We start from the raw sequence: 13,219 nt of genomic DNA on the forward strand, positions 1-13,219 counted from the left end.
GAGACTATTTTGTATGTGTGAATTCAGACAGTTAATACATCTCATTTCTATTCAGTGTAAACTGAGAAAATTATCTAGAAAGAATGTTGTTCTTGGCTTTTTGTGAAGGTAAGTTATGTCTAATTGTCAGGAGGGCACTGACTTATAATCTGACAAACTGATTCACTGCTATTGGGTGTTGGGCAGAGCACTAGTGATCACTGGTTACTGAATATTGCTTGTGATTGAACAGAGTCTATTTGTTGTTCAGAAAACAAAGATGGAGTGGCGGCAGTGTGCGATGTGGCTGATCGACTGCCGAGTTCTTCCTGAGAACCACCGGGTCACATGGGAGGGCGCACAGGTAAATCTGAATACATGCAAACACCTGCACATGAGCACACATTTTTGTCTTGGTTCCTCAATTTAATTTTGTGTGTGTGTTTGTGCTTTGAAAGGTGTGTGACTTGGCTCAGGCTCTAAGAGATGGCGTGCTACTCTGCCAGTTGCTCAACAACTTGCTGCCACAGGCCGTCAACCTGAGAGAGATTAACCTTCGCCCACAGATGTCCCAGGTAACAAGCACACACACAGACACCTTTTCCTGCTCCATTTCCATAGGACATTTCCATAGCGACCAGCACACAGCACTGAAGCCCCAAAGCAATCTGATAGGAAAATGCTGCGATCTATATCTGTCCAAATCCCAGAGCATGTGTAGAGAGTGGAGGGGACAATGACAAAGAAGAAGAACAGCAAAGAGAAACAACTAGAAAGCACTCAGAGAGGAAAGACACTGCAAAACAAAATCATCTTGTCAAGTAAATTTGTTCATTATTGAACCCTAAAAGCTTCCTTTCAAAGAACATCTGCATAATCAATGAGATTTGTCAACATTTTTCACAAAAGAGCAGCTTGTTTTGTAGGAATCAGTGGCACTAGTCTGAAGGAAAACAGAATAAACACTACAATCATGGAAAGTAAATCCTGAAGAAAAGATTGATTTGTATGAGAAACAAGTTGAAATGATCTAATTTTCTTCATTTTCTTCTACGACTCAACAATGTACAAAACTTAAGTAGCAAGATTGAGATTTAAGCATTGTGCTTCTATGACATCTGCAAACTCCTCTATATTTGTAAGAAATACAGTATATTTATTATATTTATTTATCGGCACCTGGAGCTAGAGCTGTGCAAAATAATACTAAAACAGTGATATACAATTACGTGCAAATATTGTTTAATCTCTAACAACGTCAGTGTTGGCAGTTTAAAGTAAGAGTTAGTTGAATGCTTACACACCGTTCTTATGTCTCGATGCTAAATACAAAGCTGTTGCCAGCAACCAGTTAACTTAGCACAAAGACTTTGAAAGAGGGAAACATGTTAATTACTGAACTTAGAGGTGCTGGTGGGTGGATTTTATCTTTGGACAGACCCAGGTTAGTAGTTTTCCCCTTTCCCAGTCTTTATGCTAACCTAAGCTAACCGCCTGCTGGTTGTAGCATCATATTTACCAGCCAAACATGAGAGTGGCATCAAATCTCCTCATGTAGCTCTTAACAAGAAAGTGAATAAACTTCCTGAAATGTCAATGTCTATTCCAAGAAATGTTTTCTGAAAACTCATGTCTTGTTGCTTGTTTCTTCATCAAATCTCATCAAAATCAACTCTCAAGCTTTTGAGATGTCATGCTTACTGCTAACTTATGACCAAATACACAGAAGAAAACTGGAGTGAAAAATGAACCAAGAGGATGTGTGGTCTCTGAGTGGACAAAGAGAATGATGAGGGAGGATACGAGACAAAGACAATGAGAGTATGACCAAAAAGGGATGGCTGTCACGTGGTTGACCCAAACTTCTCAAGGGAAGTCCTTGAAACTGTATCTGATAGGACTCACTGTGATGTCTTAATGTGTGTGTGTGTGTGTGTCTGTGTCTAAGTTGTGCAGGGGTTAATGCACTTCAACACGTGCAATGTGAAACTCTGGGAAATCCTATGAGGTCAAGAGTTGTTAAGAAACATCCGGTGATTAACAGAAGACAGGAGTCCATTCCATCGTGCACACACAATACACACACACACACACACACACACACACACACACACACACACACACACACACACACACACACCTGATGACCTTACACGAGTAGAGGATCTCCCCAGTTCTCTTGCGATAAGGTTTACTACGCTATGAGTTAAGTGCTTCATAGAGGGATATGTGCCTGTGTGTTAATATAAAGTCCTGACAGAGTGATATAGTGTGTGCAGCAGTATCAGTCAGAACTCAACATTTCCCCTTTTCTCAAATTAGAGTTCCGCATTTCCCACTGCTGAGAGAGAGACAATGAGAGAGAGAGAGAGAGAGAGAGAGAGAAGCTGGTTCAGGAAGTTATGTAAAACTGCATATGTCTGACCACCATGTCAGCCATACTGTGTGGTTTCTCTTGTAGATATATTTTAACTTTGAAATTCTGCCTTTCACATTGCTCCTTTTTAGCATCAGTACCAGCATTTTTCTGAGCATTACTGCTCATGTTCATGTGGTCTGTGTGGCTGATTAGCATTTGCATACACTTTGATATAGGTTTTTAGTGCAGGTGTTTGTGGTTGTGTGTATGTGTTAGCTACAGCTGTTATTCTGGAGAGTTGTCTCACTGGACAAACAGCAGAGCCAGCGTAATATTTAGCAGCACTTTGATCTCACTATGTTGACGATGTAACGGTCTGTCAAGTCTGTTTGAAACCAGCCTGCTTTGAGATGTGTAACAGTAGCTGCCTTGTGTGTGCTCTCCAGCATGTGTGTCTACTTTGCATGTTTATTACATGCATCTAAAATTTGTTTGTAATGCCCGTTTATTTCCTTAATCATTTAAATGTTTAGTCTCATTTTTTTCTTTGTTTTTGTTTGTTAATGCTGTATCTTGCAAAGGATATGCATTTTAATGTTGTTGCCTGTGTTTCATTTGTCTTATCTCCCCATTTGGATTTAATTTACAGTAAAATAAAACAAGAATAAAGCAGCAAATTCTTACATTTGGACTTCACAAATAAATAGATAAATTGAATCAAACGGCAAATAGTTTCAGGACTTAACTAAAGAAATATTTTTGTTTATGTTTGTGTTTAGTTTCTGTGCCTGAAGAATATCCGGACGTTTCTGGGAGTTTGCCAAGAGAGGTTTCATCTCAAAAAGAGTGAACTGTTTGAGGCCTTTGACCTGTTTGATGTTCGAGACTTCGCAAAGGTATCACCCACCACATCTATTTATCTATCTGTCTATATATCTATCTGTCTGTGCAGTAATCGTGACTCCTGCTTGTGCACTCATATGCCAGTCATTATGGTAGAAGTCAGAAGCACTGCAGCTTGCAGACACCCACATAGCCCTAACAGGAAGTAGCGTGGTGATTTTCTAATTGAAGCGGCTCAGTGAATGCGTGAATTCAGAATTTCACAGTTCTCTTTCACTTTCGGTGCAGTGCAAATGTACCACTTTGACTGTGAACAAGAGGAGATTCGAAATGTGTGTTCATTTAATTTGCAAGTACAAAGAGGAAGCATTGTCTCCTAAGAGTGAAATGAGTCAACAGGAGGTGGAACCCTCACCCTCACCCTGACTGTGGGGTCTGTTTTTTTACATTTTTTTCTTTTACAGTTTATTTAGTTTACAGTGTGTTTCTGTCACTGAGCTTCTTGTTTCACTTTGCTGCTTCCAGTCAGTCATCCAGTACAGTAAAATATTGTAAACACTCAGGCGTGGTGGAATCTGTGCAGTATGATTTACAGTGGTGGAAGCAATATTCAGATCTTTTACTCAAGTAAAGTACCTCATTACACGTAAATCTTACTCAGTAATCATTCATTAAAACTGTCCCCAGTGGCTGATAGATTATTAGATTCCATTATAAGTACTGGTGCATCAGTTTACAAGTAGGTTTTTGCATTGTTGAGGTGGAGCTAGCCTACCTAATTTATGTATAGTTTGATAGTGTAGTCCAGTGGTTCCCAACCTAGGGATGGGGCCCTTCAAAGGGTCACAGAATAAATCTGAGAGATTGTGAGATTATTAATTGAACTACACTAATGTGTATTATTTTTGGGACTTTTCTCTAAACTTTGTTATCTTTTTTGTATATTTTTACATCTTTGGTCCTCAAACTATTGCTGAAATTAAGCCATCTGAGAAATTTAGAGGGGGAATATCTCTTTGGATAGAACTGCTAGCATCTCATAGACATCTCAAAAGTGACTAGACACTGCTGTATGTGGATTGTGTTACTTTCAGGCAGAGCAAGGCTACCTATTTCCCTTGTTGTGAAGTGAATTAGCATATTTCCAAAAATGTGAAACAGTTTCTTTGAAGTTATTATAAAGTCAATCCATTAAGACGTTATTTTTTCTCAACTTCTCCACCAGGGTTTCACTTCTTGTTACATCTTTCCTCCTTTCTCTGTCTTGAATGAAAGTAGAAAACAGAGGGAAAAAACGTTCAGCAGTTCTAACTCAGAAGTACAGTCTTTACTTGGACAACATATTTATTTTATATCACCACCAAATGTCACGAGAGAGAGAGAGAGAGGCCCAGCTTATTTGTATTTGTCTCTCCGAAAGAGAAGAACCGTAGTTCAGGGTTCTGGGAGGCAACTTTTGAATTTTTATGTTTCTCACTGTAGTAGAGAAAGTTTCAACCAGAGCAGGGGTCAAGGGTGATCTTGGAGAGGGAAAAACAATGTTTAATGGCCCAAAAAAAAAAAAAATCCATGATTGTCTTGATCACATCATAGTTACAAAACATTAAAAGCGTTACACTAAGTACAGACAAGCAGAGATATTAGAGCTCACTGTCACATGTTGTTGCTTAATCAGAAAGAACGATAGGTTTCATTTGAAGAGCCATGTGACATCTCTGAGTTTGTTTCTGATCACATCTCTCATGACATTGGTTATCTGAGATCACTCATTGTGATACTGCAGTTTTCATTTTAACAGTCAAACACAACATGAGTGAAACCAGGTCAGTGGAGAATTATTCAGCGCTAATTTTTAAGGTGTGAAACAGCTCTTACTGCTTGTCTACCAGCCTGTGTCTTACTCTCTACAGGGTATACTAACTATATGCCTCTTGATGTGTCTGTGTGACAGGTCATAGACACTTTGTCCATCCTGTCTCATTCATCCATTGCAATACAAAGAGGACTTCAGTAAGTAGCTTCCTTCCTCTGTTGCGTAATTGCATAATAGTCATGTTAATTCTCTTTTTTTTTTTCTTTAGTAACACTTTACTTAAACTCCTCCTGTTTAGCACTATATAAACATTATACCCGCTTCTATTAAGACATATTCTATAATATCACATTGAATTTGAATTTATGTATTTATCTGTTTATATACTAGTCTCTACATATGGGGGAGGCACAGGAGGAGTTACAGTCGTTGACTTCTTTGATAAACACTTACAACTGTATAACAGTTTGTAATAAGTAAAATGCTTAAATACTTCCTCCTCCAGGCCTTTTCCTTTGGAAGGATGCGCTCCTGATGATGAGATCTACAGCGGCCTCTCTGACCAAATAGAGTGAGATATTTTTCTCAAATTTGTTATGATGATACAGTTGAGGAAGAGAAATAGTCCCAAAAAAAGCTGTCTTCTGTTTTTGGTGATGATTTTTTATTTTATTTTATTTTATTTTTTTTAGCATCTTAAAACAAATAGGGTATCATGGGTAAATCTCTAAATCTGCCTTTGGTCTGTTACTGTACATAGTTACACCAGTGATTCATCCTCCCTGATACAGACTGTCCATTTCCCATGTTTGTTAACAGCTTGTGCAGGGGTGTAGCAAGAACGCAAATCAGTACATGACAATCGCAAGTGAAAGAAATACAAATGAGTTTTATTGTACAAAACACAAAAACGGATTTTTTAGTTAATCTTATACATCTCTGCCTTTTTACAGTGAATATTTGTACATTTAAGCTTCCTTATAATGATATTAATTAAGACAAGACAAAGATTATGATAGTATCAATACTGTGTGTGTTGTGTTTATCAGTGACACAGTGGATGAGGATGACGACTTATATGACTTTGTGGAGGATGAGGAGAACGAGGGGGATGAGATCTATGAAGACTTGATGAGGACGGATGAACCACCTGAAGCTGTGAGTGACAAGTTACAGCTTTTAGTTCTTTGGTGCATCTACCACCATAAATATATTTTAGACAGATCAAAAAAAGTTTTGTGATTTGATACCCAGCATGTGTTCATTTTTTTTTCTTATCTTATTTAAATCATTTTTGAACCCTGAAAATATAGTGAAGGAAAAATAAATATCATTTTGTGTATTAGAAATATACCTTTCTGCAACCCTATCCTGTTAATGATATGCGATTCCTTAGATTCATTCTGAGACCCTTTGTGGGTGGTATGACCCCAGGTTAGAAGTTACTGAAAACCCAGAGTTGTGCAGAGATGTTTGCAGTGTGTCTCCATCTGCAGATAGCAGCCCCATCCAGGAAAAACAACATAATAAAATATAATAAAAAAACATAAAAACATAATGTCTAACCCAGCTACATAATTCATGTATCTTGCTGTGAAGGGTGGTGTAAATGAAGAGTCGTGAGAGCAAGTGTTGGAAATTCACAAGGGCAAAAATACCCTGAAGTTTTTAGGATCTGCCACTGAAATTGAAAAGCATCAATATTTAATAGTATTGCTTAAGCATTTTATCATTTCTTTGTTGTCGGATATTTATGCATCAATTTGACTATTTACACTACGTGAAAATGCTGCCTAATCAGCAGAAATTACTTTCATGACAGATGCAGAAGAAGCTTAAAATGCTGACAAACAATGGCATCAACAAAAGAACTATAATCATAAGGTGAAAGGAAAAAAAAGGGTTGATGGTGGAAGGGTGAAAGAGACAAAGGCCTGCGATCAGTGTTCAGCTGCAAGATACAAGTCAAAACAACTTGTGTCCATGATACTCAAAATAAATAAATCTCTCCACACGTCACCTCACAGTTTTTGTGTGTGTTTATGCAGCAGCAGAAGACAGGTGTTGACAAACGAGAGTGCTGCCTGCAGGAGATCAGACAGACAGAAGAGAAATACAGCGACACACTGGAATCTATATTACAGGTGTGCACACATTTTCAGTCTGACCAAAGAAGATTCATTCAGAACATTCACAGACAAACATGAAAGTGGACATTCATATGTACAGATTAACAAACACACCTTCTCTTTTGTGCAGCACTTTATGAAACCGCTTGAAAGGTTTCTCCAGGAGCAAGACATTGAGAGTATCTTCATCAACATTGAGGTACAGGGGGAGATTATTCACACACCTGGTCATGTGTACAGGTTTACCTTCACATATTAGCTTTGTTTACATGTTTTCTGTGTATGCAGGAGTTGGCCAACACCCATCGTAATTTGTTGGAGGAGGTCCGGAGCTCCATCCTAAATTATGGAGCAAGGAATCTCTACCAGGTGTTTTTTAACTACAAGGAGAGGTACACAACACACACACACACACATTTTCAGTGAGATTAGAGGTGCATAATGTAATAATAAATATAATAAATAATATGTTTTAATATTGTTAACCCCCTCAGGCTCTTACTGTACGGTCGCTACTGCAGTCAGGTGGAAACAGCAACAAAACACCTCGACAAGCTTTCAAACACGAGAGAGGATATCAGGATGAAACTGGAGGTGAGGAAGAAGCACACTTTCAAAGGCAGAAGTACAGGGGAAATGTGATTTTTTTTTTAAAATTATTATTTATATTTTTTTTACTGATGTTGAGTAACTGGCATATAATGAGCAAATGATGTATACTGCACTGTAGAATACAAAGTCTGAACTAAAGGCAGAGTCACTGAAGTCAGCCCAGAGTTGGTTGGCCCTGTTGAAAATAACAGGCAGTGTTTGGTGGGAAGCCAGTGAGGGATTGTGTACTTGTGTGCTGTTCTGTGTACAATGTGGCTTTTCATTACTATAGTGTTATTAGTAGGTTTTAACTGCATTTAGCTTGACGTGTGTATTAAGAGAGGTGGATACTGATTCCTCTATTGGTCGGCTTCAGTGGCACACAAAGACATTTACTGCATTTTTTTCTTAAGTTTAGAAACCATAGAAATTTAATATCTGTAAAACTGGAAATCTGGAGCCTGGAAAAACTATTTTTATGAGTGTGATTGTGGGATGAGTCAGCAGCTTTAGAGAAAGACCTACTGATGCACATGTTGAGTCATGGGCAACACTATCCCAAAACAAACCAGGAAGAGAGAAAAACATTTTTGGCATATGTGCTGGGTGAGCAACTTTCACCACAATGAATTGAAACCGTTTTTGACCATGGTGTCCTTTTTGTATTAAATCCATAATCTATTTAGAAACAGGAAGGAAAGAGAAAAGTTAGCAAACTGATTCTCGTAATACTTCCTAATCATAAGGACATGTTGGTCACTTGGGTACATAATGGATTTATTGCCTCACTAGGGGCTCACTAGGATGGCAGTGTTAGTTGATTGGTCCACCACTTTGGTTTATACTAAAATATATCAACAACTTGTATGAATTCTAACAGCTTTGGTGATCCCTGACTTTTCATCTAGTGCCGCAAGCAGATGAACATTTTTAATTTATTCATATTCTATGAGATTGACTGGGACATCATCATGCACAAAAAGTACATTTTGTGTAGTTATGATCAAAATTTAAATTATATAATACAAAGAGTAGTATTTGACCCCGTATGCTGTCTGAGGTGTTCTCGGAACAGTTGTACAGATGTGGCTTTTGTAATAGTGGCCAACAACAGAAATGCTTTCTGGCCCACAGGTTAGGTGGGAGATTCAATCCATAAACTATCAATACTCGTGTCAGTAAGATAGATACACATTCTGGGCACATGAACCATCCTTTCAGTGCTGCAATATGTTTTATTTTGTGTTGTGTGTATGTGTGCAGTGATGACAGCTTGGTAGCTCAGAGAATTCCAAAATTTTATTTACCAAAACTAACTTATGTTTAAATGTTCATGTGATTTAGTCATTAACAGAGAATAGAAAGAGGAAATGCCTCATGTTCAGTATCGGTATTGAAAATGGTGATCCTATCCCTGGCATCACTTGGTATCAAATCGAAACCACACCTTTTGTTGTATGTGTGTATCTGTTTGTCAGGTACGTGTTATTATATGACTAAAAATCCCCCCTACCGCAAGGGGATTTTTTGTTTCAGTACCACATTTTGCCACTAGAGGAAACTAGCATGAAGGTTGTGTCTGTCACCAACATCCTTGACTGTGGTTTACGGCACACTTTGCTTCTCTCACACTTCCTTCTCCTTTTCCCTCAGGAGTGTTCAAAGAGAGCCAATAGTGGACGTTTTTCTCTCAGAGATTTACTCATGGTCCCTATGCAGAGGGTCCTCAAATATCACCTGCTGTTACAGGTATGTGAGAGTGTGTGTGCTTGCTTTACACTTAGTTGTCTTTTCTGTTTTATCCAGCAGCTATAATTTGATGTGGGTTATTTGTGTGCAGGAGCTGGTGAAGCATACCACTGACCCAACAGATAAGGAAAATCTACGCACAGCTCTTGATGCCATGAGAGTAAGTGTGTGTATTTGTGTGACTTTTGATCACTGCCCTAAATGTGTTATATTTAAACATGAATTTATTTGTGTATGTGTGTGTGTATTTGTTTCCAGGACCTGGCGCAGTGTGTGAACGAGGTGAAGCGAGACAATGAGATCATCAGGCAGATCACGTCCTTCCAGTTGTCCATAGAAAACATGGTGAGTTTTCATTTTCATATATTTCTTCATGGCAGCCATTTTGTTTATTTACCCTCCTCTCCTCTGCTTTTCAGACTCAGTCTCTAGCTTTCTATGGTCGCCCCAAGATTGATGGAGAGCTGAAGATCTGCAGCTCGGAGAAGAAGTCTAAGCAGGACAGGTGTGTGTTGTGTATGTGTCTCTGTGTATTTTTTTCACGTGGGAATGCCATGTTTATCTGACCTTTTGTTGTATCTCTCTATGATTTGCTGTTTGTCAGGTATGCATTCCTCTTTGATAAAGCCATGTTTGTGTGTAAGAAGAAGAGTGGAGAGACCTTTGAGTTAAAGGAGATCATTGAACTACAGCACTACCAGATACGAGATGAAACCACAGGAGAGAAGGACAATAAAAAGGTCTTCTCCTCTGCTTCCTTCACTCTGTAGCACCAGTCATACTAGATAGTACATCTATAAGACTAACTGTGTGTGTTTGTGTGTGTGTGAGCAGTGGTCCTATTTGTTCCTCCTGCTGGACTGCTATGGGAGGTGTGGGTACGACTTATTCTTCAAAACCAGAGAACTGAAGAAGAAATGGCTGGAGCAGTTTGAGATGGCTCTGTAAGTTACCACACACCTATACACACACACACTACCTTTGCTAAAGACTTTAAAAAAGAGTACAGTGTCTCCTATGCAGCTACAGAATGTTGAATGGGTACAGCTCAGAGGCAGTGTTACCCTGGGAATCCTTAAAGCAGACCATGCAGACAATGACCATGTGTAATGTGAAAGGAGTCACTTGTGGTCACAAACCCACAGAGAATTATCACCTGACTCAGCACTTCCCCTTCAGCATGGGTCTTTATAGCATCTTTAGGCTAATTTTTGGGGTTTTCTGGGCCACAACTCTTTTGGTTCTCTCTCACTACTCTCACAGAATCGCTTTTGACCACAGTAGCCAAAAAAAAAAAAAGCTAGCAAACCCACTGAGCATTACCAGCAAAGCATCAAACAGCAGACAAAATTAGAAACTAGCTGGTGAACACTCCAGAAGAGTATTCATGATAATGTTACTCCATTTCTGCTGAATGTATAAATAAGTAACAGTTATCAGTTTCACATTCACATACCAACTTAAAAAGTGTTGATATGTCAGGGTTGTGTTCACCTTCCAAGTAGCCACAAAATCTATTATTGCAGTTTTAAGTTAATCAGCTTCTTTGTTGTAATCAAATATTTTAATATTTCAAAGGATCTTCTTGTGAATTATATGATGTAAAAACATCAGAAACAAATACTAAACTGTTGGTGCCTTCAGTGTGCTCCGTGATTGGTTGGTTCTCTGACAAAACAGCTGTTCTTCATGGTTGCAGGTCAAATATGTGTCCAGAGAACTCCACAGCCAACAACCACGACTTCCAGATGCACTGCTTCGAGGACACCACCTCCTGCAAGGCCTGCTCGATGCTGTTAAGGTACTTTTGTCTCGCTAGCTGTTTCTCACAGCTCCTCTCTTAGCTCCAATTTAAAAAGAGAGGAAAAAACCCCACTAAAGACTTGTGTGCTGAGGTTGAATCTCTCCATCTGTTGTCTGCAGAGGGATATTTTTCCAGGGCTATCGCTGCACTCGCTGTAAAATGGCTGCACATAAAGAGTGTTTAGGCAGAGTCCCTGCCTGCGGACGAAACTCAGGTCTGTGTACATGCATGTGGTTGAGTTCACGTACTGCTTCCAATCAGTGTAATTATTGTGATTATCGCTTCTTACATTGGTTGTCCTCTTGGAATTACAGATCACGCTGGCACTACGAGGAAGGTAAGATTATTCCTTTAGAGGTGATGAATAATAACATCTCCTTTTATGTCTTTTTTTAAATGTAACTCATGCAAATATATAAAACATGAGGTACAGTTACTCCAGTTCTTTTGTCTTTTGTTCCTCCAGAATAAAACACAGAGGTCCTCCGGACACTCCAGCGTTGGTAAGGAATTTATGTGTTGTCATCATGTTTACTCTCCAGAACAACATCCTTTGTGTTTAAAGAGTAAATGAAATATTTGAAAGAAATAAAGTGTGTTCATTGCCTGTCAGGTCTCCTTCCTAACATCTCAGCATCTCTTCTCTCTCGCTCTTCTTCTCAGGATTTCCTAAGATGGAGGTATGTCAGGAGTATTATGGCTTGCCTCCGCCTCCTGTGGGCTTCGGCCAACCTCTTCACCTCTCCAAAGGTGACATCATTGAGCTGACCCGGGCTGATGCCGACCTGCCATGGTGGGAGGTAACGTTAAAAAAAAAAAAAAAAAAAATTCAAGCAATTCACTCTGCATTCTGAAAACTGAGGAGGGTCACACATTATTTTGTTGGGTTTTTCAAGCCTGGTTTCCTGTGGTTAATGTGTAGGTGTGAAATGCTTTTGTCTTTTTCAGTCTCTTTTGTCTTTTTCCTTTCTGCATCTTCTTCTCTGTCTTCCATTTCCTCACTCGTACCCGACGTGCACGTCTGTCTTTCTGCTTTTTATTCTGTGATTCATTTCAAAAGGTTTTGATTTGGAAAATAAATCAAACCCTAATGCAGCTTCAGTTTCAGGGTCCTGGTATATTGTTCATGCTGCCTCACTGTCACACTGTCATGGTTTACTGGGACACTTGAATAAAACAGAGCCATCATTAATGTTATTAGTAACATATGTGCTTTTCCTGTTACAAGTTGAAAACTTTGCTGTGGGAACAGCCTTTCAGATGACATTTACCTTGTTGCTGATCATTTTTCCTTAGCCTTTAGGTTTGTGTATGAATTATTTACTATTTTTCAAGAAGCTGCCAAAACAGCTTTATTTTTCAGTTATGTAATTGTCCTAACTTTGACAGTTAAAGGCCTTTTATTCCTTTATTTTTCACTGTAGTGTTTAGAAATCTAAATAAAGTTTCTCTGCAAGTTTATTTTACTACTTGTACTGACATGAAAGAACACAAATAGAAAGTAGTAAAGTTTCTTACACCTAAGGTGTGTTTTGTGAAAGTGGTAGTGTGGAGTATCTGCAGCAAAAGGGTGAAAACAAGCACAACATTGTGCTTTAATCTGTACTTATACTGTTGAACCAGAGCCCAGTGGATCCATAATATTCAGTAAACTTTTACTCTCAAACAAACTATTTTAATGGTTATTACAAATCTTCACCTGAAGATACTCGCAATCTCTCATTTGATTTTTATCCATAAATCGTCTTTTGATGTCACCACACAGTTGTGGTTCAGTTGTTTCAAGCTTTGCATGATTTCCTCACTAACGGTGCACGTTTTATGTGAATTGCCTCAGATCAGTATCAGCTGCTTTTGATTAATTTGTTTTTGGGGTGGAGGTTGTTTATAAGTGACTTATCCATGTTGATCCACTGATTCATTCATATGGTGCAATGACCGCTTGGTCCACC

At 38.8% G+C, this 13,219-nt stretch overlaps 1 protein-coding gene across 2 annotated transcripts; it reads left to right on the top strand.

Moving 5' to 3' along the window:
- The first annotated feature begins 259 nt into the window (after positions 1-259).
- On the top strand, positions 260-12,700 carry LOC108887063 (proto-oncogene vav). Of its 2 annotated transcripts, none has more exons than XM_018682235.2 (21): positions 260-343; positions 438-554; positions 3,118-3,234; positions 5,133-5,191; positions 5,500-5,565; positions 6,044-6,152; positions 7,046-7,138; positions 7,254-7,322; positions 7,412-7,515; positions 7,618-7,717; positions 9,368-9,463; positions 9,555-9,623; positions 9,722-9,808; positions 9,883-9,968; positions 10,068-10,203; positions 10,298-10,407; positions 11,163-11,264; positions 11,387-11,481; positions 11,582-11,604; positions 11,734-11,770; positions 11,931-12,700. In XM_018682235.2, exons 1-21 carry the CDS (start codon positions 260-262, stop codon positions 12,119-12,121), a joined length of 1,950 nt encoding a protein of 649 aa, XP_018537751.2. In that variant the 3' UTR covers positions 12,122-12,700. The 2 variants fall into 2 exon arrangements, with proteins under 2 accessions (XP_018537751.2, XP_018537750.2); XM_018682234.2 differs by having other exon boundaries at positions 7,043-7,138; positions 11,931-12,696.
- The last annotated feature ends 519 nt before the right edge of the window (positions 12,701-13,219 follow it).

This window comes from Lates calcarifer, unplaced genomic scaffold, assembly GCF_001640805.2.
Source record: "Lates calcarifer isolate ASB-BC8 unplaced genomic scaffold, TLL_Latcal_v3 _unitig_1199_quiver_3382, whole genome shotgun sequence".
Classification (NCBI taxonomy): Eukaryota; Metazoa; Chordata; class Actinopteri; family Centropomidae; genus Lates; species Lates calcarifer.